The sequence below is a fragment of the Antedon bifida genome, chromosome 9 (genome assembly GCF_963402885.1).
Source record: "Antedon bifida chromosome 9, ecAntBifi1.1, whole genome shotgun sequence".
Taxonomy (NCBI): domain Eukaryota; kingdom Metazoa; phylum Echinodermata; class Crinoidea; order Comatulida; family Antedonidae; genus Antedon; species Antedon bifida.
The window spans coordinates 2,149,711-2,174,420 of record NC_136234.1 but is presented as its reverse complement, the minus strand read 5'-3'; the positions used below and the strand labels follow the sequence as shown (position 1 = coordinate 2,174,420).

Here is a 24,710-nt window from a genome sequence, read left to right as displayed (position 1 = left end):
TTATATGAAGAATACTTTATTACTGTAGAAGTGGACTTAGAGAAAGTTTGTGCTTGTAGGAGCCAATTTTATAGATCAAAGTTCACATACCTGAAGTTAAATTAATCTTATATAATCCTGAATAGGCCTCTGCAACATACAATGAAGATCCAGATTTATCGAATCGTAGGCCTAGAGGCCGGCCACATATATGCTCTACATCTGCAAGACCTGAACACAATAATTTATACATTAATGGAAAAATAAATGAGATAATTCTGTTTTCATTCTTTATCGACTTGAGCTGGCTACACTTACCACATGGTATCTTCTCACTCTCTTGATTGGCATGAAATGATGCTATATTATTAACATCTGTACCATTTATTGCGATTAATTGTCCATCTCCAGTCCCTGTGTATATAACCCCTGTATTATGCAAAAATGATTAGTTAATTATATAACCATATAATGTATATATTTATATAAAATACTGTAATGAGTTTATATAAGTATGAAGAAAAAATTGATGGAGAGAGCACCACAACATCTCCTCTAAAGCTCTGTCTACACTATCAAACTTTATATGACGTGTGATGTGATGTGCTCATATATGGACATGTCATATTTAAGCATATCACTACCATATTTGGGCACATCACACTTACTTTATTCAAACTAGTTTGATAGTGTAGACAGAGCTTAATACCTACCATCTTTAATGGCAAGAGATTCTGGTCCAAACACTTTGCCTTTAAGTAGTATTTTAGCATTTTGCAATTTAGTGTTTGGCGATAGTTTTCCTTCAAATATTGGTGGCGGTGGTAATCTGAAAAAACATAAACCGATCATTTACATAAGAAAATATATAATGTTAAATAGAAACAATTTTCTAGTTTGCCAAACTAGGGTTTCCAAAAGTACCTAGAGGGCAGTAGACTCTTGTTTACTAATATCAGTGGCAGTAGATCCTCCTAGGCCGCATTTCCGCAGCTAAAACAAAATTATCGGTTATTTTCTAACCAATAATCAGATAAGTAATCCTTCAAGTAAAAAAATGTTGAAAATTATTAATTTTTATCGGTTATTAATTTTTATCGGTTAATCATTTTTGTCTGCAGAAACAGAAACATAGATTTAGTTTGTTATTTAGGAATGGTAAAGGACAAATAAAACTAATTATCGGAAACAAAAACTTACTTGAATGTTACTGGTTGAATTGGAGCATCAAGAAAACAAAAGAACAATAATATTGAGCCTATAAATAGAAAGACTATTTCAAGGAGGATATTGCACTTTGACCTGAAATATAAAAATAAAGTAGTTCAACAAAGAACATGACACAATATATACCTCATTTGGATTGGCATTTATCTGTTGTTAATTTTTTTAAAGCAGTTATTTTATACCTCGTTCTGTTGTTGGACGAAATTATTGTTTTTATTTTAAAAATTAATATGCTACACATTCAACCTACCTTTTTTGTTTTACATAATTTATTGGTTTCTTTTTCACTTCACTATCGCCCCTTTGTTGGTCATTTTCCTTTTCTTTGTCATTTTCTTTATTCTTACCATTGGTATTAATCTTTGGTTTAACAGGCACTTTTCGTCGCCTACTTCTGCCTTTTAACCAATCACTTTCAAACAAAATAAGAAGTATTAACTTACTGAAACTGAACATTAAGGGTCATGTAAAGTTTAATAATACTTTTTCTATCTGTACATTATTATAATTATTAATTTATATTATTAATAATTAGGCCTAACTAGGTTAGGCCTAGGCCTAGTCCATATTCGGCGAACAATCTGGAAATGCAAGCTATGTCTGGTAAACACGTCATCTTTTCCATTCAGCTCAAAGAGGTTCAAACACGTTTATTAATAAACTGCACAATGGCCTAGGGCTAGGCCTACATGTTTATGTTATCTCAGCAGCCGAAGTAGTCGATTTGTCAGGGCGCCGCCCCACACTTCCTTCCTGCTCAATCGGGGCTAGAAATCTAGTCGGCTGTTATTATTGAAAGGAACAACTAGGTTTTGTTGAAATACTTACATTAACATAATTGTGTTTTTAAAGTTACTTTAATAATTCAGGATCGTGCCAGGATCGACTGTGTACATGTGTTTTTAAAATATTATTTGGTTTATTTACTTCGTGTCAGCAACTTCCTTACGCGTTATATACCGCCCCCACACGTGCACAGAAAAATTATAATGTATTAGTTATGGAACGCCAACTAAACATAAACTTGCTAGAGGGGTTAGTTATTTTATTTTTACGTCTCAGGGTTGTCAATTCCATATTTTAGACATGCTTACTTTCATTGATTTATGAAATTGTTTATTTATATATAACAGTATACACACACAAACAATAACAAACTCTATTAAGAATATGTTTTTTTATTTTTAAAAATCTTCTCTAAATAATAATGAATAATATAACCCTAAAACCAACCAGCATAAAAAACAACAAAACAAACAAAATGACTATATAAAAATAAGACTACAGTTTATAAGAAAACAGTTACATTTCAATAAGCTGCTTCGATAAGTCCAGAGGGCGGCATATTAAAAAGGTCAATAGGGACAACAAGTTCAAGGTGCTAGCCTGGATGGAATTTTTTGTCCCGATTGACCTTTAAATATGACGCCTTCTGGAGTTATCGAAGTCGCCTATTCAGTATTTAACATTAAAGTGTTATGAATTGCAATCAGAGAAATTGAGACAATAACAATATGAAAATGGAATGAATTCTCGCCAATGTCATCTAATTTGTACGTCAACTCAACAACAAAAAGGTAGAACTAAAAATATATCAAGAGCCAGAGAAATCAAAATAACATGAAAGTAAATACATTTTTTACTTGAAACAAAATATCTAATATTTCTTTTTCTATATAAAAAGTTGGCAAATACCTAGAACGGATAAACTACACAAAATGCTATAAAAATAGTTGATATGCTCCACTAAGTACTGTAAATACAATTAACATGATCTTTTACAATACATACCATTATTGTATTGCGATATAGAGATCAATAAAATACTAATATCATTTACAATCATTAATCAAAAGGTTAATTTGGGATCAAAGGTTCTTATTTTCAATAGGCCTATAGTATACACAGGGAAGAGTGAGTGAATTCACTCTTCCCTGATATACCTAATTCATGATCAGAACATTTGCATAATTCATGAACATGATCAATGATATGTTATTTCTTTCTTTGAGTTATTCTTTAACATGATGCTTCAACTATGGTGAATTTAAAAATTTTTTTTCTGTTGCATATTAAGTAATTTGTAAGGTCTTATTACTATAAAGTTCATGAAAACTGGAATGTAGTTATTTTAAATTTCTGTTATTTCATTTTGAGAAAACTATATAAAAATACAATGGTATATATAATGCAACACAATATATAAAACTTGAGTATAAAGGATATGAACATTTATATTTATTTTTAAATGTGCCTAGTGCCAAAGTTGAACCAATTTTATTTATACATTCCAACTTGATTACTGTGTACCTTTAATTTTAGCTATGTTTGTGATCATTCAAATTGTGAAAGACTTGCATCTTTGGAACGTCATGATGTAATTGGTGGAAAAGCTTAAATTGGGTGTGTTTTTTGGTCAACAGCAGCAGTATAGGCAGGGGCTGGTGGGTACGCAGCTCCTGGTGGGGGTTGGTATGCAGCTCCTGGTGGGGGTGGATATGCACCTACTGCTGGGGGTGGATAAGCCCCTCCTGGGGGTGGATAAGCACCGCCTGGCGGTGGGTACGCACCTCCTGGTGGTGGATAAGCACCTCCAGGGTGAGTGTAAGCTTGTTGTACCACAACTTGACCTTGTTGCTGAGGAACTGTGAACAAATAAAAACAACAATTTAAAATGTACTTATAATAATTATTATAATAAAGTAGTACATATGGCTGACGATTAAATAATTACAAATTTCAGCCTGACTCAGTGGCTTTTGCTTAGCTGTAACTTGTTTTACTAATGGCATATTATACAAATCATGCTTTGTCTAGAAATAAAATTCCAGCATAATGTATTGTTAAATAAGCCTGTTTTTGAAAAACTGATTTTAATATCTCCCAATTACTTCCTCCGGAAAGTGAAAGCAAATAACATATACATACTTCATTGAAATACACCACTGTATCCAATTTCTAAAGGCCTTTCTACACTATCAAACTTTATGTGATGTGCCCATATATGGACATGATGATGTCATATTTGGGCACATCACCCTTATTTTTTCAAATTAGTTTGATAGTGTAGACAGAGCTTAACATGATTTTTATTGGATAAATTGCTTTATTAAGAAAGATGAAGATCTTACCAGTGGTGACAACCGTTCTGGTCCTGGGTTTGGTGGCACAAACACAGCCGCAAACACAACATGCAATAATGCCACCAACAATACCAACCACGATCAGGATACTGATGACAATTGCTGCAATGACAGCTGAACTGATGGCGCTACAACCAAAAAACAAACCATAATATAAGTAATTAGCAACAATTGGACTAAAAACTAAGCCAGGTTCATATGACTCTCTTGCCAGGCTCCACTCAATCAGCAGATGTTGTACATGTTAATTCTCAACCAAACATGGGCTAAAAGAGTGCGGATGGGTTAATTAAAACTTCTAAGTTTTAAAATCATCCATCATCCATGGCATTTTGGCAACACCAACAGCTATGTCACAATGGTGATACTGATATTACCATTCAGAAAATGAAATACAGTCATGCATGACATCTGAATACGTTATATTAATGAATAAATGACGGCGATGCCGCTCCCATAACAGAATTTAATCATCCCTGTAAAATACTGTCAGTGACATAACTCAGGAGGCGATTGCTCCTGTTTTAGCCTTCCTAAAAGACCCTCCAATACTGGGTAGTTGATAAGACTGCTCATTCTTGGGGCTACTTGCTCTGGGGCCACTGGGGTTAGCCAGTGAATGCTCATAGCCATATACCACTGAATAATGTAGGCCCACTGTACTTACTCTACAATATCATTGTAAGCTTGATAATCATCATAATCACAGCAGTAATAGTATCCTGAGTCACCACAGCAGTAAGTCTCGTCATAGCTGTCGAAAGTGCTTGGACATGTTAGCTCTCTGTAACCATTGTCAGCGTAGCAGACATCTGCATTTACTGTTTAAAAAAAATATATAATTAATGAGAAATCTCAATTTTTGACATCTGAAGGCAAATTTCAGAAGGTCCGGTTTTATGATTTTGGAGATAAAAAAATGATAGGACTTGTCCTGTAGGAATTAGTGACGTGAACAAACTCTAAATGGCTTGGTACCATATCTATATAAGAATCCACAGGATTTCTTTAGATACAGTAGATAGAATATTTGTAACTACTCCATTTTAGACTGCAATTCAGTCACATGTCATGTCAGGAAGAAGGCGATTAATAACAAAAGATGAATACACAAAGGTGAAAATCAATATCTAGATGGCATTTTCATACAATATAGACCTTGATAATGCTGCTATCTCTATAGCTACATACAATGGGACTTACAATTTAGATAAGAAAAGAATAACATACCATGACATATTATTTAATATTTATGCACAAATACAAAACATGGATCATAAAAAAAGACCCATTTGCTACAATTTTTGACGTTTTGTAAAAGTATATTACTTTTAAAACATTAAACCAGCTAGTTATAGGCCTAGCCTGGCATCTGGTTGCTGCATTAATTGTCTTTCCAGAATCTGTTAACACAAAATTGTTGAAAACCTGGTATTTTCACTGAAAAGTTACGATTCTTTCATTGTTTTGCCTTCACAGTTGATTGAAAGTTGGTCAGTCGCAGAAGAACCAAAATATCAATCCGCGCACAATGCATGTTGGGATTTATAATACTGTATATAAATTAGATTAGGATCAACTTATTTTTCACACTTTTAACCATTTAAAGACAGAAAAAGTTAACAATAGGACTATGTAGTATTTATTTTTATATTAAATGTAGTTTGGACTTTAAATCATTCAAGCTTCTGGAAATTGGGGAAATTCAAAAAGGGCCTTTAAAAATTACTATTTACCTTAAAATACATAATTTTTTTTTTTAATTTTAACCATTTATTTTGTAATTTTATAAGTGAAATAAGTAGTTTTTGTTTGTTGGGTTTTTTTTGGCGGAATCACTGCATTTATTGCATGTATAGTTTTGTGCTTTTTTATATTAAATAGACAAAAAAAAGCTCTACTTTCTATTGACTACAATGGGTACTTATACAAGCATGGATAACAATCTGGCTTCAACAGCTTAGTATATGAATAATTTTTTTGGACAAAGAATTCTTTTATGAACGTTTTTCCATTATAAAATCAGTTTTTTTTCTTTATTATTAATTTATATTACAGGGGTTTTTTTAGGAAAATCAGTTTTTTTCTATCCAATTTTTGGTCAAAATGAATAACTATAAAATATGTGAATAAATGTCATTAAAAATTGCATATTCAACAGAAACATTTTAATATTGAAACAAATTATTTTTTATATTGTCAATTTATTTCAAATTTACATAAATCAATTTTTATGACAGTAGGCCTTACTGTAACAGTTATGTATGATATAAATATTGTTAGTATTAGACAGTGTAACCATAAATGGTATGAACTCTTTTTTTTTCGTTAACAACCACCATCCAGTAGGCTACAGTGACTAACTTCCATATATTCATACGAGTAAATACATATTGGAAATAGTTTGCCAACCGAAGTTGTCATCATTTCTGAAACCACCAACACATTTAAAACCCGATTCAGATTCGTTGTAGACATGGGGTTAAAAAGGCACACCCCTAAACTTACCCATGTATATATCTAAACCAGGGAGTATTTTACAACTCCCTGTCTAAACTAAACTAGAAACAAACAGCTAGCTGGGCAGTACGCCACCAGGGAAGGTGTTGTAATTACAACTAAATTAATATAATTACAATACAACTCCCTGCATCAACTAATCGAAACTAAAAACTAAATTGTAACCAGTACAACTTACCAAAGTTAATACCAATAATAACAAGCAGGCATAAGATCGAAGTGCTCTTCAAAACGACTCCCATTTTGCTTATCTACCGTACAGCCGATTACTGAAAATTATCGATTCTCTTCTCGTCGTCACGGTTAGGTGGAATTTACCCGGATTTGAGAGTACGGTACTATGACCATGCAATGACGTCATCCAACAATCAATATAACTTATTTTCAGACAATACGAGTATTCTATTCCATCTCTGACACACTGACTACCGTAGCTATGGCCGCAGGGAAAATGAGATGGATAGGTGTAATTAATTAAAACTTCAACGGCGCGATCAATCGATACGGTTGGCCGGCTTTCGAGACTACTAAACACTGTTTAATTTCTGTGTTTTTGTTTGTTTGTAACTGGTTTTTGGCAATAAATAATAATAAATAGATCAATAAACCTTAGTGCCACATGAGAGCACGTAGGCCTACCATTCAGCGGTTTCGGAGGAGATACGTAAAATTACGCAAAAAAATTAGTAGCATTAATATAGATTTATGATGATTATGAAATGATTTATTGAACATCCACCTTTGTGGCACTCACAATATGTGGTGCGGTCCGAACAAAAACATAACAGGACAGAATAAGAAAACAAATGAACAATTTACAAGCAACAATACAATAAATCATAAAAATAATTATTTATTTTATGAATACATAATCAATCCTTGAAGTACTTCCTTTTTTAAGGGTCACACCTGTTCCGGCACGATTTCGGTCCGGCGCTGGAAAATCTAATCGAACGTCAATGTTTCGTTTCATGCGGCTACGCGCATATCGATTGGCGCGCGCATAGCCGCGGTCCGGCGCCGGCAAATCCAATAAAACGTTAACGATTCGTTTTTACGCAGCCATCCGCGTGGATAGCTGCGTTCGATTCGCCGGACCGGAACCAACTGTGCCGGAACAGGTGTGAAAGACACTCCTTAAAATTTGCCAACAATCTGCCGCGCCTTTAAGTTTACCACCACGCAAGAGGGCGGCATTTATTTTATACTACAGTATACGTCTTTTGAGCGGTCTTTTCTGTGGAACCGGCCGGAAGTACCGCATGGCGGCGTGTGTGCAACGCGACGGTAAACAACAACAATGGCATCCAGCTCATGTTTTGGAGGTGATGGTTCTTCAACAAATGAAGGACCTGTTTATGATTGTTTTCAGCAAGCTATGTACACACCAATACGTGTACTCGGTAAAGGTGCATTTGGAGAAGCTGTATTATATAGAAAAACAGAGGTAGTAGATTAATTTTATCTCTAAAAGTAAAATAGTGCCAGATAGCTAGCAGTCTCCACTTCACACTGTACTGATTGACAGACGATCGGGGTAATGATGGGGCTCTTTTAAAGTATAGAGATCGGGTACCAAGGCATGCGGACGTTCGGGCCCAACTTTGTGGGTGTTTGGGCTCAACTGTGTGGACGTTCAGGCCCAATATAATTAGACGATCGGGCCCATTGTTCACCATAAAAAATATTAATATATATTATGATTACCCTATTAATAAGGGGACATTGTTTTTCTATACCAAACACAATAAAATAAAAAAGCAAATAATTCATTCATAGGCAAGGCTAGGCTAAAAAAGGAACTCAATTTAAATTTCTCTCTCTTCCAAACAATTGCAATAGTAGACACAGATATACAGTTACCAAATGACAAAATGTGGTGTTCTTTTTTTAGCTTAATATGCCACCTTTATTAATCTAATAAATTGTTGATTATTTAACATTTTTGGTGTCTATATCATGCTAATATTGAGGTTTTATTGTTGGAAATGCTATTTAAACTCTCTATATATCATATTTCATTAAATTAACAATTTAAATGGTAGGTCTTGGTATTTACTGTAGGAGAACCCCGAGCGATGACAGCGGTACTCTAGCCTATAATGCTTACTATGTATTCTACTACTATAATACTACAGTACTGCCTGCGGTTTATTAGCTCTATGAGTGCTTTATTTATAGTACAATGGGTATTCAGTACAACTAAAGGCTAAACCAACTAGCCTACCAAAACAGTATTTTAAGTTAGAGGCTATATTGTATCAGTATCCTAAACCGACCTTATTATCGGCGCACCTTTTATTCATGTCATTCATGTTATTTAAATGGTAAAAAATATATAATATTACATAAAAAGGTAATTAGCTCTGCCGATGGTGATAACTGGTTGAGCCACCGTGAACAGCAAATAACCCAAATAGGCAGGGTTAATCAGGCATTTTTTACATACCATACAATGCAAGAGTAACGTGGCTTTAATTACCTAAGCTATCATTGCTAACTATGAGTGTATACTATATTCATCATGCCAGTTTTATATTTCAGGAAAACTGTTTGGTTGTTTGGAAAGAGGTAAACTTGAAACGATGTCCCTCAAAGGAACGGCACGGTGCACAGAATGAGATTGACATACTGTCCATGCTGAACCATGCAAACATTGTCACATATTACAATCACTTTCTGGATGCAGAGACTCTGTTTATTGAAATGGAATATGCCAATGGTAAAATAGTGACGCTAACTAATAAAGCTTGCTATCTAGAATGCAATGCAAGGACACATGTGAAATTACATGTATATCTGCATTGCATCCTACAGTAGTGGGAATGTCACACCAAAATCGGTCCAAACGAAAATTGTTCCGGCGGACCAGTTTTGGCTGCCAAAATCTGTCTAGGGGGCCATTTAGAAGAAGAAAAACCCGCACCGATTTTGGCAGTGGCAGACTGCTTTTGGCAACAAATTTAGAGCCAAATCTTAATAAACTAACTGTCTTAATATATGTAGACAAGAATGTTGAATATAAAATTGATGGTATAAAAGAATGTACTAATAATGCTATTAATAATTATACTTTACATTTTCTTTTTAGGTGGAACACTTTATGAAAAAATCAACAACCAAAATGGCCAACTTTTTGCAGAGGAAGTTAGTAAAACATTAGTATTTTGATTTTTTATTTTTATTTTATTATTTCAATTCATTTATTTTCCAGAAAACATATAATACAATCAAAAATACAAACACTAAAAAAAAACTGACACCAGTCTGGCGGATTGTAGAAAAGTGACGAAGTCACTATGTGAGTACTCTCCTTCTGGTGCAGACAAAAACAACAAGTTAAGAACAAATGACATTAAATAAGGCAGGGAAAAACTTAGAGGAACCAAAAAGGCACAAATCAGTCACTTCAATTGGGAGTAAATCCCACAACCTCGGAAATGAAATAAAAGTAACAAGCAAGCATAAATCTTAGCTACAAAGCCGCCATGGAAATGTTACGGTACTTCTGTACTTTAGATTACATACTATACACCTTGGTATTTTATTGCTATATTTCGCTTGTTCACTTGTTTTTTCAGGTTGTTATATGGTACTTCTTTCAACTAGCCTCAGCCTTGAGCCACATTCATGAATATGGCATTTTGCATAGGTATTTATGATATAAAAATGTTACTTTTCAAAAACTATTTTTTTTATTATTTTATTATAATTTCATTAATATAAGGTTTTTAGTCGCGTGTGACTCTACAGCTCACTATGTCGGTTGGTCGGTCGGTAAACACTTGAGTACGCGACTGCAGCCATTTGGCCTTGTTAAAAACGAATCTAGTTTCAATTCAAACAAATCATCATTTAATTGCTGCTGATATGATGTACTGATATAATGATTAGTAATACTATCAATTTTTCCTTAAAGCAACTTAGGTGGTTGTAAGTAAAAGTTTAACCACCATACTCATTTTTAATTTGTTCTGATTTTATAAAGAGATATCAAGACTTTGAACATATTTCTAACCAAATCAGGCCTGATAAAACTTGGAGATTTTGGAATTTCCAAACTGCTTGAAACTGAAAATGAAATGGCTGAATCTGTAAGTATACCATTTTTAAACCTAATTTTTTCACCCCAATTGAAAGAAAGCCTCTCAGCAGCTTTTTTGCAAAAGTAGTATTTATTTAAATAAAAGTGTTCTCAATAAATACCTGCATTGGATAAAAATAATTTGATCTTTGTTCTTTTGTACAATTATCTATCTACACAAAATAGATTAAATACAAAATTGAACATTTATTTATTGCAGAGCAAACCGTAAAAAAGCAAATTGTTGCAAGTTATTGAAATATTTTAAGGTTAACAACTTTATAACTATTTACATACGTGTATTATTATGTAACTTTTATTTCTTTTCTATTAGATGAAAAAATTTATAAAAATGCACATCATTGTAATATTTTTTGTCTGTTTTTTTTACTGTGCTTGAAACTTTATACAGTAGATATCTGTACAGACTGAATTAATAGTCTTAATAGAATAATTGTATACGGTATTCTATAGTTTGGTACTGGTGTCCCCGCTTTCCTGAGTAAAATCAACAGAGCGTGACCGTATTAGCATCGGAGTAATAATGTTAAACAAGCGTGGGAAATATCTTTGTACCCCTTCCTTGAAATCGTTATATTGGAACGTGTATATTATAGGATTTACACACATGTTGATCAGTGTTATGAAAGTAGTGATGTAGATAGCTTTTCCAGTAGCATGTATTTTTCCACTGAGTGTACTGATCATAAAAGCAATTATATCTGGTATCCAACAAATAGCGTATATTACACTAACGATAACCAGTGTTTTTATTATACTTATTTGTTTGTCACTTAATGCAGAGGATAAATCTTCACCAACTGGTCTTCGAAGAAATCGGAAAATCTTGACATAAACAAAAATCATGGTTGTGATTGGTATCAGCAGGATGTAAACAAACGCAAGAATACCGGTCGCCTCCTTGACTCCATTACTCGGCCATGTGAGGGTGCACTTTCCATCTTTAACTGTATGTGATGAGAGCCAGAAGAGTTTTATTACAAAGCCACAAATCCATGGAATTAACAAAACTAGCAATAATTTCTTCCTTGCTTTTTCTTTGAGGATGCCATATTTTACTGGATGAATTACAGAAAAATAGCGATCAATTGTAAGTACAACTAAATTACCAGTTGATGCATATATGCTAGACCAGAAAAGGTATTTGCTCGACCAAATTTTGCAGATTAGGTCAGCTCCAGACTCTGAATTCGGAAGATGAGTCATTATGTTAGGATCGAGAAAAAGACAAAGTGAGAGAAAAGATGTCACTAAATCTATTATGGATTGATGAAGAATCAGGAGGTTCGTTGAACTCTTCCAGTTCTTTAAATGTAGTATAATAAAAATTGCAAATCCATTTATCAAACAGCCAAAAGGACCGACAATACAGTAAAAAATTCTAATTGCCATTTTTCAATATTGTCACTGTCAAAGTTCAGGAGTGATCAAGTTAGTTTTTTCCTACAAAGTTATGTAGCGATACTAGTTTCTGCTTACAGAATTCAGGAGTGATCAAGTTAGTTTCTTCCTACAAAGTTATGTAGCGATACTAGTTTCTGCTTACAGAATTCAGGAGTGATCAAGTTAATTTCTTCCTACAAAGTTATGTAGCGATACTAGTTTCTGCTTACAGAATTCAGGAGTGATCAAGATAGTTTCTTCCTACAAAGTTATGGAACGATACCAGTTTCTGCTTACAGAATTCAGGAATGATCAAGTTAGTTTCTTCCTACAAAGTTATGTAGCGATACCAGTTTCTGCTTACAGAATTCAGGAGTGATTAAGTTTGTTTCTTCCTACAAAGTTATGGAGCGATACCAGTTTCTGCTTACAGAATTCAGGAGCGATCAAGTTAGTTTCTTCCTACAAAGTTATGGAACGATACCAGTTTCTGCTTACAGAATTCAGGAGTGATCAAGTTAGTTTCTTCCTACAAAGTTATGTAGCGATACTAGTTTCTGCTTACAGAATTCAGGAGTGATCAAGTTAGTTTCTTCCTACAAAGTTATGGAACGATACCAGTTTCTGCTTACAGAATTCAGGAATGATCAAGTTAGTTTCTTCCTACAAAGTTATGTAGCGATACCAGTTTCTGTTTACAGAATTCAGGAGTGATTAAGTTTGTTTCTTCCTACAAAGTTATGGAGCGATACCAGTTTCTGCTTACAGAATTCAGGAGCGATCAAGTTAGTTTCTTCCTACAAAGTTATGGAACGATACCAGTTTCTGCTTACAGAATTCAGGAGTGATCAAGTTAGTTTCTTCCTACAAAGTTATGTAGCGATACTAGTTTCTGCTTACAGAATTCAGGAGTGATCAATTTAGTTTCTTCCTACAAAGTTATGTAGCGATACTAGTTTCTGCTTACAGAATTCAGGAGTGATCAAGTTAGTTTCTTCCTACAAAGTTATGGAGCGATACCAGTTTCTGCTTACAGAATTCAGGAGTGATCAAGTTAGTTTCTTCCTACAAAGTTATGTAGCGATACTAGTTTCTGCTTACAGAATTCAGGAGTGATCAAGTTTGTTTCTTCCTACAAAGTTATGTAGCGATACTAGTTTCTGCTTACAGAATTCAGGAGTGATCAAGTTAATTTCTTCCTACAAAGTTATGTAGCGATACTAGTTTCTGCTTACAGAATTCAGGAGTGATCAAGTTAGTTTCTTCCTACAAAGTTATGGAACGATACCAGTTTCTGCTTACAGAATTCAGGAATGATCAAGTTAGTTTCTTCCTACAAAGTTATGTAGCGATACCCGTTGCAGCTTACAGAATTCAGGAGTGATCAAGTTAGTTTCTTCCTACAAAGTTATGGAGCGATACCTGTTGCAGCTTACAGAATTCAGGAGTGATCAAGTTAGTTTCTTCCTACAAAGTTATGGAGCGATACCCGTTGCAGCTTACAGAATTCAGGAGTGATCAAGTTAGTTTCTTCCTACAAAGTTATGGAGCGATACCTGTTGCAGCTTACAGAATTCAGGAGTGATCAAGTTAGTTTCTTCCTACAAAGTTATGGAGCGATACCCGTTGCAGCTTACAGAATTCAGGAGTGATCAAGTTAGTTTCTTCCTACAAAGTTATGGAGCGATACCCGTTGCAGCTTACAGAATTCAGGAGTGATCAAGTTAGTTTCTTCCTACAAAGTTATGGAGCGGTACCAGTTTCACCTGACAGAATTCAGGAGTGATCTAGTTAATTTCTTCCTACAAAGTTATGTAGCGATACCAGTCATGAGTGTTAGTTTCATCATTATTTAACATGCTGAAATTTAATTAGTTATTTACTTTCACTCCTGATCTTACTGTACATTTATGTTCATAAATACATATAGACTCAAGTTACAACTAGTTACACAATTCCACCATCTCATCATAATGTATGCATAAGATATGATGGATGACAGCTGTTCCAACATGCAGTATCAATGTAATGGAAATAAATGTGGTGGGGGAAGGGGTTTTGAGGAAGATGCTGATATTAAGAAAACATTTTGAATAAAAATGGCAATGTCTTACGCACTCCTGTTAAAAAATCAATATACTTGAAAGTGTAGATAATGGGGTTTATGCCACTGTTAGTCATTGCTATGATGATAGTAATCTGATGCTCCTTTGTAAACGATAATTGTGTTATCTATTGAAATAAGGACATATGCCAATTGGTTTGGTGTCCAGCAGATAATGTACGTCACACTAACCATCACCAATGTCTTTATTATGTTTAAACGTCTTGGTGATATCGTACTTCTTATGCTGGATAACCCATCTCCAACCTCGCTGCGAAGTGCGCGGAATATCTTGACATAAACAAATATCATTATGGTAATTGGTATTACGAGGATGTAAAATAAATCCATTATGCCAATAGTCACCTCAAATGTATAGTTTTGCCAACTTAAAATGCACTCTCCATCTTTAACCACGTGAGATGCTAGCCAAGTGAGTGTAAATCCAAATCCGCTTATCCAAGGAATTAGTAAAACAACTAATTTCGTGCTAACTTTTTCCTTCATGACATTGTATTTTACCGGATAGATGACAGCAAAATAGCGATCAACAGTAAGGACCACAAGATTGCAGGTTGATGTATGAACGCTTGACCAGAGCAAATATTTGCTTGACCAAAACTTGCAGACAAAATCAGCTGCGAATTCAGATTCTGGCAGTCGAGTTGTTATATTCGGGTCAAGAAATTGACAGAGGGTCAACAACGATGATAAAAGGTCGATGATAGACTGGTTTATAATCAGAAGATTGGTCGTTTTAAACCTGTTTGCCAAATGAAATAAAATATACAATGCAAAAGTGTTTGTTAAACAGCCAAAACAACCAACAATACCGTACAATGGTCTAGTAGATGCCATCGCTCAATTCATGCAAACATGACAAAATGATAAAACTAAAAACAAGACTTGTTTCAAATTACTTTCAGTTTTAATTAAAAGATCCCTGTTTTTATACAACAACAAAGGACTGACATACATAATTAATATAATTGAAATATAATGTCTCTCTGAAGAAAAAAAAGACAAATGTCCAACTAACAGCAAGAAACCTTTGAAACCTATAATTGATCAAGTCAAGTGGAGTGGAGTTGTGGCTTGGTAGTTATGCTTGGCTACCAATCTAAAGGTCCTGGGTTCAAGTCCTGTCATATGTCAGGATTTTTTCTCATGACAATTTACAACTCCACTCCCAAAGACTTGTAATAAGTCTTTGTTTATGTAGGGCATCTTGTGTATATGTTTGTCGTGTAAACAGGAGAGCCAACTTTGAGAGAAGGACAGTGATTGAGTTCACTTGTGGTTATCCTTGGCAATTTGCCTAAAATTGAATAAAAAAAAAAAAAAGTCTCAGTTGAGACTATAGAGTGGAGTTGAAAGAGTCTGACACTAGGTCAGGATTGAACTCTGGACCTTCGGGTTAGAAGACAAGCATGTTAACCACCAAGCTACAGCTCAGAAGAATATTAAAATTGATTTTTATAAATAATAATACTGTAGAAATTTTAGTTTACCAAGTTTGCAATTATTCCCAGACATGGTTTCTTTTAGCTCAGTGTAGCAAGAGGCATAATCAATATTTGAAAGTTTTTTTTTAAATTTTTTATTTATTTTGCCTTGTTGCAGGTGGTTGGAACTCCTTATTATATGTCACCTGAACTTTGCAAAGGACAACAGTAAGTGTAAAGTAAACAAACAGTTCCCAGGGGCTACTTTATAACAAAAAGTTCCCAGGGGCTACTTTATAACGAAAAGTTCCCAGAGGCTACTTTATAACAAAAAGTTCCCAGAGGCTACTTTATAACAAAAAGTTCCCAGAGGCTACTTTATAACAAAAAGTTCCCAGGGGCTACTTTATAACAAAAAGTTTCCAGAGGCTACTTTATAACAAAAAGTTCCCAGAGGCTACTTTATAACAAAAAGTTCCCAGAGGCTACTTTATAACAAAAAGTTCCCAGGGGCTACTTTAGAACAAAAAGTTCCCAGAGGCTACTTTATAACAAAAAGTTCCCAGGGGCTACTTTATAACAAAAAGTTGCCAGGGGCTACTTTATAACAAAAAGTTCCCAGGGGCTACTTTATAACGAAACATTTAGAAAGTCTAGTTTTAGTTTCTCATCTGCTTGTCCATTCATCGCATCACTTCCGAAGTCTCATAGCAAAACTTAGTTTAGAGTGCTTGTGTTTACTTTGTTATTTTATTGTTGGTTGTAAGACGGAAACGATACATTAAAAAACAAATGAACATTTTGACTGGCAAAACAAAGCCAAAAGTTAGCTGATTAAAGGACGGGAAAAACACCAAAAATAATTTCATTTCGTAATGTCATTTGCATATATGATACAATGTACATAGAAAATAAAGATAACAATATAAAAGAGAAAAATGTTGATTCCTGTATTTCAAATTAACCTTTTACAGAAATATTCTAGTTAAATAATATTCATTTTTAGCATGTATGTCAAAGTTTACTCTAGAATTGTTTAAAATTTGTTATTGTTTAGGTACAACGCAAAGAGTGATATATGGGCCGTGGGATGCGTCTTATATGAATTACTGACTCTGAAAAAGACTTTTGACGCCAGCGTAAGTGATTTAAAACATTTTATGAAATTGAACAAACTGGAAGATGCATCTTATCTTTTTTGCTTTATACTATTACTTTCTTATATTTATTTTTAGAACGCTTTAAAGTTGGTGTGGGGAATTGTGAAAAATGACATAAATATTGATGAGATAAGCAAAGTATTTTCTGAAGCAATGAAAGGCTTGGTTTGTCAACTCCTAGAAAAGGTATCAAATTTCATAATTATATTAGTGAATAACAAACTAATTAAGTTGTTTTGACTGGACGTAGTGCGTATTCAACGTACGATTTCTTTTGTTACTCATTTTTTCTTGTTTAAATTTAGGAACCAGAAAAGAGACCAACTGCAGAGCAGATATTGTCTCTCCCAATTCTAAGGACACTTGGAAAGTAAGATTAATTTTGTTCTATTCTGCATTTATTAATTATTATTATTATTATACAGTACAGTATTACATGGCATGCCATTTTGTTAAAATTTTTATTTAAATAAATTTTAGCAATGTCAACATAAAACTCTTAATGAAAAATATTTGTTATTATATTCCAGAGAAATGGAGGATAAAGTTTGGCAGTTGAACTCGTCAGCACGCCAGGCTAGACTTTCAAGTTGCTCAGCAACTGAAGCCACGCCCATTGTTACTTCAAAGATTAGTGAGGTTGGTTTAATATACCCGTATAGTTCATATAGAAGATCATACAATAATGGTTGTTTGCATTTTCTAAAAAGTTAATTTTTTTTCCCTATGCCCTTGTGCCCTTTTTCATATTTCTATTTATATATATTTATATACTGTTTTGTAACAGGGGGTTTCTACTTATAAGCTGTGCTTCAGAGATTCCTCCTTTTCATTCTTTTGTTTTGTAATGATTATTACCTCCGCCAAGGAGGTTATGTTTTCACCCCTGTATGTTTGTGTGTGTGTGTGTGTCTGTGAACAGCCTGGAGGCCACAGTTGTTATCCGATTCTCACTAAATTTGACCACAATGATCTATGCCCCAAAAGCTTGGACGAGTTCGATTGAGAGGGGAAAAGGTCATAGGTCAAGGTCACAACTAACAAACAACTATTTTACTGCCAAGAGACCACAGTTTTTATCCAATTCTCAACTTAGCCACAATGATCAATGACACATCATATAATTGTGGTTAAATTTTGAAGGGTCAGTGTCAAAGATCAATGTCCAAAAAAAACAAAAACAAAAAAAAGAAATATAAAAAAAACCTCAGTGGGACTTGAACCAGCGATCTCAACTGTGAGAGGCTGGATACATAATCATTACACCACACTGTCATCCACAACTTTGTAGTGTGCAGTTAGCCTATTTACACTTAGAACTAATAAAAAAAAATGTAAAAAAAAAATATTCAGAGGGCATTTTATGTAGGGGAATTTTACAGTAGGCGGAGGTTTGTACTCTCGGAGTACCCTCTAGTTTATGTATGTTTTTGTGAATGGAAATAAAGAAAAAAAGAAACAAACATATAAACTATAATCATACAGGGATCTAGCGCAAGTCCTGAAACCATGCTTTATCTATAGGTGAAAGTGTTTATTTGGCATACAGTAATGATTTCCATATCTTCAAATGCGCTAATTTTAGAATAGTACCATTGTCAAGCTATGCTAATACTATTAGGTCAGATGGTGCCGCATCACAGTCAACATGAAATTCTATCTATGCTCTATTTCTTACAGGTGTATTATTGGGGAGGTGGAAGAATTACCCCTCATAAACTTGACCTCTTTAAGGCTGGTAATAGTGCTTTACAGGTAGCTTGTGGCCACTATCATTTTGCTGTTGTTACAGTTGAAAAGGAACTGTACACTTGGATGGTGAGAAAACACATTAGTATCTTGAAATGCATTATCTGTATGTTCTGAAATGCATTATCTGTATGTTCTGAAATGCATTATCTGTATGTTCTGAAATGCATTATCTGTATGTTCTGAAATGCATTATCTGTATGTTCTGAAATGCATTATCTGTATGTTCTGAAATGCATTATCTGTATGTTCTGAAATGCATTATCTGTATGTTCTGAAATGCATTATCTGTATGTTCTGAAATGCATTATCTGTATGTTCTGAAATGCATTATCTGTATGTTCTAAAATTCAACATCTTTCTAATTACTTGTAGCCCGATATATTTAAAGTACACCCTCTTAAAAAATTAGTTTCCTGTGATTAAATCAATAAAAAATTAATTTTAATGTTTAAAGAACACACAAGGAGGTCAACAATCGATGGCGCTGTTAGGTCACGGTGATAAAGCGGCCTACAAAGCACCCAAGAAGGTAGAAGCATTTCACGGCATGGCTGTTGCAAGCGTCTCCTGCGGAGAAGAGTTCACGGCATGTGTAACAGGTCAGATACAGGTCATTCATAGTGTTAGGATATTTGTTTACTTACTATTCACAATCAAAATACAGTCTGTGTGACATGATTTAACTTTAATTTTAAACCAATATAATGATTTTAATTCACTACTATTAATTCTATATAAATAGCTTTCAAAAACTAGACATGCTTGGCACAATCTACAATTCTACAATTTTGTTTTGCTTGCCAATTAAGTAAGACGTCTCAAATCAAACTGAAATGTATTGTGATATCACAATGTACATATCATTGATATGGATTGATCGCTTTATTATTAGAATCAGAATTCCAAACGAAAAAATTACACTAAAATAGGACTGAAATAAAAGTGATATACGCGATCTGTGCGTACAAAACCTGTCATCGTTTATACACAATGCGCATATTAAAGTTTGTTTTTTGTTTCACACTTTGTAAATTGTGTATAGACGATGGTGATGTTTACACTTTTGGTCTGGATTACTATGGCTGCATAGGTTGTGACAATCAACATGGAGATGACGTCTCTTATCCAGTCCTTGTCAACTTCTTTCAAGGCAACCCAGTGCAACAGATATCATGTGGTCACAACCACGTTGTAGCTTTGACTAAAAGCGGAGAAGTTTTTTCATGGGGGTGTGGCGAATTTGGTAAGTGACAGTCTAGGCCTAGAATGAAACCTCCTGTTTTATTGGGGTTTTTATAGTGATTTAAGAAAGTCCTAGTTATCATTATCAACTGGCATAAATGGAAGGGTTAACCTCTAAAATAAAGTATGAAAACAATCAATAATATAGTTAGAGCTTCAATTGAAACCTGATTTTAAACATTCTGTATACAGTATTTAACAAAATTAGGATTATGTAAGGCTCTTACCTTATTTTTTGACCTGTTGCTTATATCCTGATGTTTCAGGTCGCCTTGGTCTTGGAAATGAAGATGACTATTCAAGTCCGCAAAAAGTAGGTTTAATTTATTAATACATTTTAAATTACAGTATACAAAATTATTACAGTATTCTTGTTTTTTCGGTTTTTTTTCTCAACATTGATGGCTGTTTATTCACAGGTACCAATTCGAGGCCATCGTATGATTAAGTCAGTCTGTGCTGGGTCAGATGGTACATTTTTTCTGACAATTAATGGACGTGTACTGGCTTGTGGCAGTAATGAACACAACAAGCTTGGATTCAACACGGTTACTGCTGGTTTGAGGAAACGACAAGTAAAGGTATGCATAGGAAAGAATTTTCGTTTTTGTTCATCAAATCGATTGAAAAGTACTAAAAATGGTACAACAACATTTCCAAAAAAAAAGTTTTGTCTGATGATGATTATTTTATTGTTATAGGAGTGTTATGATATTCCATGCCAATATTTTGCTAGCATTGTTAAACCTTTGACCAGATACCATGTGATACAAGTGTCTGCTGGTGAAACACATTCTGCTGTAATTGATGGTCAGTACGCAACGTTTTAAAATCATAGATTAGTAGTAGCAATATTGTAGCATTCTTTTGCTTACATTCCAAAGTTTCCTTTATTATGTGTTACCTGTAGAAGGATAATACCAGAACCCCCTATTTCAAAATCAATGGATATGTCACTGCGTTTTGAAAGTCCTACAAGATAGCTTACATTCCCCTAATAAACAAGACCCACCCACAACTTAAGTTTTCCTAGCGTTATTCAGACAGATACAGCCAATGTATATAACTATTTATGTTAGTGCCTGTATCATAGCTCCCTCTATAATTTATCAATAAGTATGCAAATTAATTCCCTATACCGTCTGTAGTCCTGTCCTGTGTTTGTCCTTTTTGGAGATACTTTTTATCTATAACAATTTCTTGTAGAATTTGGACGCCTTTTAACCTTTGGCAGTAACAAGTATGGACAGTTAGGAGTTGGGGATTTCAAGAAAAGGTCAACTATCTGTGAAATATCCCGTAGACTCGGCGGTAAAATGGTTGCTAGAGTCAGTTGCGGAAATGAATTTACAGTGGTTTCAACATCTGGTAATAAATCATTTTTCAGTTGTCATTATATTTATAGCTATCGTCAAACGTAAATTGTAAAATTTGCCATTTTACTTAATTCTATTTGTTTTTTAAATTGATATATATTCTTTGTTTGTTACAGATAATCATATTTATTCATTTGGTAATGCTAATAGCGGTCGTTTGGGCGTAAACATTGATGGCACAGCAACACAAAGAAACAATTCAATCCCGTCACCTCGGCCGATTTTTGGTACTTTGAATGTTGCACCAGATTTGTGTTGCCAGCACTGGCACACTATAATGATAGTGGGTAAGTAGTTTAGTCTGAGTCATAGCATAACCAGTTGGCTTTTGTTTTTAATGCTTAAAAGAAAGTCAGGAGTTTTTTATTTACAATGACCTACAGTATATTTATTTAAGTTTGCTTCATAAATAGAGTATTTTTTGTGTCTGTTTTCTGTTTCATACCTTTAAGTGGCAACTTTCGTTGCTGTTGGTTTTGATGAAATAAAATTTAAAAAAGTAGGAACTAGTTCTGTTTTTCAAGTTCAATAACATTTATTCAATAATGGTAATACATATAATGGTATTTATAAAAAACAATAATTAAAATATTATAGTTGAAATAACAGAAAAGCAAACAAAATAAAATGAAATAACAAATACAAAATAAATAAAAAATCAAAATTAGAAGTGGGTACTTGTCTTATCTTGACCCTTGGTAAATCAATCCATTGTGTGCGTGCAGGGACATTTGAACAAGATCCCTCACTCTATTCTAAGACATAGTTTCAATGGTGGGTTCTAGATCTAACAATGCCCAACAAAACCCAATATACAGAGGTCGTAGGTCATCGTCATTAATAATGATTTCTTTAATTTCAGAAAAAGTGTTGAACTCCAAAACACTACAGTCTCACAGATCATCCAGTCTGGGATCTGTAGCAAGTAAAAGTTAGTTTTTTACGTTTTTATTGTGCTTCTGAAACAATTGTTTTAGTTACTATTTTAATTCATTTTTGTGTAATTTTCAATTGAATAAACATATTTAATATAGAATTATCATACCATGTTCGATTAAAAAAAAAAGTTTGAATAATCTTTTTTTTTAAATTTGTTTTAGTATCATTGATGTCTGAAGAAGACATAGATAACAATGTGTTTACTAGCATGGATGGAGAAGAGGAGGACCAAGAACATAAACAAAGTCAGACGGAAGAGAATGATGTACGTAAAGAAACAGTGAACGGCGATGAAGATGGAAGCACTATGCCACCTTGGCTCAAAGCTGTAGGTATCCTACCAATGACCTATGCCCTCTTTACCTAATCAATGTTGTTGATTTTGAAACACCATTAAACTGTTGTTTGTGGTAGAGCTTGTATCTGCAACATAAAATAATATTAAACCATCATTTTCGACCACTATTATGGTACTGTGTTCAAGTATGAAGAATGCAAGAGAATTATTATGTACTAAGTCTTTGTTATATTACAGGATAGGTCAGCAGATATTCAGTAGAAATACCTTGTCAGTCATACACTCCAAAAATAGTATTTAAATTTCATTTCTGTGTCCAATAGAAGCACATTGCGATAACCGTTTCTTTGATTTTAGGAATTGGCCGATGCAGAATTTATTCCTATTGAACCACAAGATGAAATGGTGCAGGTGGATTCCAAGGATGGATCAAACCAGACCAATATGTCTGCTGGCCCTGACAATGTATCCAACCAGTCCAACAATTCTGTCCCTCTTAGTGACAACTTATTCAAGAAGCCGTCGTTTGTTCCTAAACTTGACCTTGGTGACCTTGAAGCAAGTTTCAAAAGCATTGCTGAGTTTTCAAAGGATAAAGATAACGAGATTGATAACTTGAAATATCAAATTAAACTACTTCAGATGGACAATGAGTCGGTGAGTTTAAATTATTAAAGTTTGTAATTTAATTTTAAAATTAATATTAAAATAGATAATGAGATTATGCAATGAGCTTGTTAACTGTCAGTTGAAATTAAAGTTTATACTGTAGGCCTATAGTTTGACAACAAAAAAGTGTGATATGCCCAAATATGATAGTGATATGACATCATTTCTATATATGGGCACATTTTTTTTGTCACATAAAGTATGATAGTGTAGACAGAGCTTTAGATATGAGAATTTTGAGGTTTAACTTGTTCTGATGTTTTTTTTTTTGTTCTGTTTGTTAGATGCAAGACACGGTAACCGAGCAGTCAGAACGAATATTTGATCTTGAAGAAAAAGTGTCACAAATTCTTGAAAAATTGTCTCCAGAATCTGGCAGCAAGACAATGTGAAATTGATATATTTGCCATTGTATTTGTTAGTGATAGAGCCTGTATGGGCTTTGATTTGCACATGGCGGTACAGTTAAACCTCTGTGAGTGGCCACCTCGCGTAAGCGGCCACCTCTCTTAACGGCCACACTTTCAAAGGCCTATCTAATCACTGCACTGCATTTGGTACCTCCCATAAGCGGCCACGTCCCATAAGCGGCTTTAGATTCGATTTTTTTGTATGGTAAATTACCTCCCGTAAGCAGCCACCGGAAAAAATTTGTATTGACTTTTGACAAAAACAAAAATACAATTTTGATACTTAGTGCTTTATATATTAGCTTTATTTTGAAGCGGTTTAAAAAATATTTCTGTGAAAGAGATTCCTGTGTTTTTAGATGAGATGAGAAAACTACACGACCGCTTCGTCTGAAAATAATAAATAATACTAAACCACCTGATCATAAACAATAAAATACAATTAGCTGGAGAATACAGAGGCCTGTTGTGTTGAGAACGCCGAAAAGTATTGTGCATAGCCATAATACGTGATTTTGGCCCTCTATCACCTCTTGTAAGCGGCCGCTTTTTCCGGTCCCGATGGTGACTGCTTACGAGAGGTTCAACTGTATAACCTCCATGATTTGCAAATATGCTTGCTTGCTGTGTACTGCTGTTATATAATATTTGTTAATTTCTTCTTTTTTATTTGATATGGCATTTTAAATCATGATTATAAAAGTACTACTTAAGAAACAGCAAAGTAACCAAATCTTTACCTTGAAAAAAAGTGCAATTACAGTATTTTAAATATTATAAAATAGTGCAATAGTTTAAGATGGCTATTATTTATAATGTAGTTTGTAGATCACAAGTAATATTTTGCAGTATTGTTATTGTATTGTACAGTGATGTAGTTATTGAATAAATATCGTGGTCAAAATGTTTCAAAGTCTGTTGTAAATACTGAGGTTATTAATTAGCTTCACTCGGGGCT

The 24,710-nt window shown here is 33.9% G+C and overlaps 5 protein-coding genes across 7 annotated transcripts in view; 1 reads left to right on the top strand and 4 right to left on the bottom strand.

The window, feature by feature from the left end:
• Positions 1-2,167, bottom strand: part of LOC144852322 (uncharacterized) — a 10,486-nt gene extending 8,319 nt beyond the window's left edge. Inside the window, exons 1-6 of the mRNA XM_078710102.1 lie at positions 2,035-2,167; positions 1,457-1,618; positions 1,180-1,281; positions 693-808; positions 298-408; positions 91-210 (exon numbers count right to left, since the gene is read on the bottom strand). Of these exons, the coding sequence (XP_078566228.1) occupies positions 91-210; positions 298-408; positions 693-808; positions 1,180-1,281; positions 1,457-1,618; positions 2,035-2,042 (619 nt within the window). The 5' untranslated portion in view covers positions 2,043-2,167. The remainder of the gene's footprint in view (positions 1-90; positions 211-297; positions 409-692; positions 809-1,179; positions 1,282-1,456; positions 1,619-2,034) is intronic.
• Positions 1-24,655, top strand: part of LOC144851405 (serine/threonine-protein kinase Nek9-like) — a 25,871-nt gene extending 1,216 nt beyond the window's left edge. Inside the window, exons 1-22 of one of the 3 annotated variants that reach the window (XM_078708836.1) lie at positions 8,180-8,316; positions 9,414-9,591; positions 9,961-10,016; positions 10,451-10,521; positions 10,858-10,963; positions 16,085-16,134; positions 16,964-17,045; positions 17,142-17,252; positions 17,372-17,436; positions 17,597-17,705; positions 18,747-18,884; positions 19,273-19,417; positions 19,861-20,061; positions 20,327-20,373; positions 20,480-20,641; positions 20,762-20,870; positions 21,267-21,428; positions 21,553-21,723; positions 22,299-22,367; positions 22,537-22,703; positions 23,031-23,330; positions 23,627-24,655. In XM_078708836.1, coding sequence (XP_078564962.1) covers positions 8,248-8,316; positions 9,414-9,591; positions 9,961-10,016; positions 10,451-10,521; positions 10,858-10,963; positions 16,085-16,134; positions 16,964-17,045; positions 17,142-17,252; positions 17,372-17,436; positions 17,597-17,705; positions 18,747-18,884; positions 19,273-19,417; positions 19,861-20,061; positions 20,327-20,373; positions 20,480-20,641; positions 20,762-20,870; positions 21,267-21,428; positions 21,553-21,723; positions 22,299-22,367; positions 22,537-22,703; positions 23,031-23,330; positions 23,627-23,734 — 2,676 coding nt within the window. In that variant the 5' untranslated portion in view covers positions 8,180-8,247 and the 3' untranslated portion in view covers positions 23,735-24,655. Of the gene's footprint in view, positions 1-8,179; positions 8,317-9,413; positions 9,592-9,960; positions 10,017-10,450; positions 10,522-10,857; positions 10,964-14,995; positions 15,179-16,084; positions 16,135-16,963; positions 17,046-17,141; positions 17,253-17,371; positions 17,437-17,596; positions 17,706-18,746; positions 18,885-19,272; positions 19,418-19,860; positions 20,062-20,326; positions 20,374-20,479; positions 20,642-20,761; positions 20,871-21,266; positions 21,429-21,552; positions 21,724-22,298; positions 22,368-22,536; positions 22,704-23,030; positions 23,331-23,626 lie in introns of those variants that run through there. The other 2 variants (XM_078708837.1, XM_078708838.1) reach the window with 2 other exon arrangements.
• LOC144851419 (uncharacterized) lies at positions 2,689-7,164 on the bottom strand. The gene is made up of 4 exons (XM_078708868.1): positions 7,048-7,164; positions 5,017-5,170; positions 4,338-4,477; positions 2,689-3,851 (listed from the first exon to the last, which is right to left on the bottom strand). Exons 1-4 carry the CDS (start codon positions 7,109-7,111, stop codon positions 3,601-3,603), a joined length of 609 nt encoding a protein of 202 aa, XP_078564994.1. The 5' UTR covers positions 7,112-7,164; the 3' UTR covers positions 2,689-3,600.
• LOC144852251 (somatostatin receptor type 2-like) lies at positions 11,422-12,180 on the bottom strand. Its single transcript, XM_078710029.1, has one exon. It carries the CDS (start codon positions 12,178-12,180, stop codon positions 11,422-11,424), a length of 759 nt encoding a protein of 252 aa, XP_078566155.1.
• Positions 14,504-15,319, bottom strand: LOC144852197 (QRFP-like peptide receptor). Its single transcript, XM_078709947.1, has one exon. The coding sequence runs from the start codon at positions 15,317-15,319 to the stop codon at positions 14,531-14,533; it is 789 nt and encodes a 262-aa protein (XP_078566073.1). The 3' UTR covers positions 14,504-14,530.
• Positions 24,656-24,710: the final 55 nt, after the last annotated feature.

Bases quoted from the DNA above. Each gene is read 5' to 3' on its own strand.
- LOC144851419 (XM_078708868.1), bottom strand. From the start codon at position 7,111: ATGGGAGTCGTTTTGAAGAGCACTTCGATCTTATGCCTGCTTGTTATT. The intron at 5,171-7,047 runs GTAAGTTGTACT...TTTTTTAAACAG, and splicing joins TATTATTGGTATTAACTTTG to TAAATGCAGATGTCTGCTAC. The intron at 3,852-4,337 runs GTAAGATCTTCA...ATTTGTTCACAG, and splicing joins CAGAACGGTTGTCACCACTG to TTCCTCAGCAACAAGGTCAA.
- LOC144852251 (XM_078710029.1), bottom strand. From the start codon at position 12,180: ATGACTCATCTTCCGAATTCAGAGTCTGGAGCTGACCTAATCTGCAAA.
- LOC144852197 (XM_078709947.1), bottom strand. From the start codon at position 15,319: ATGGCATCTACTAGACCATTGTACGGTATTGTTGGTTGTTTTGGCTGT.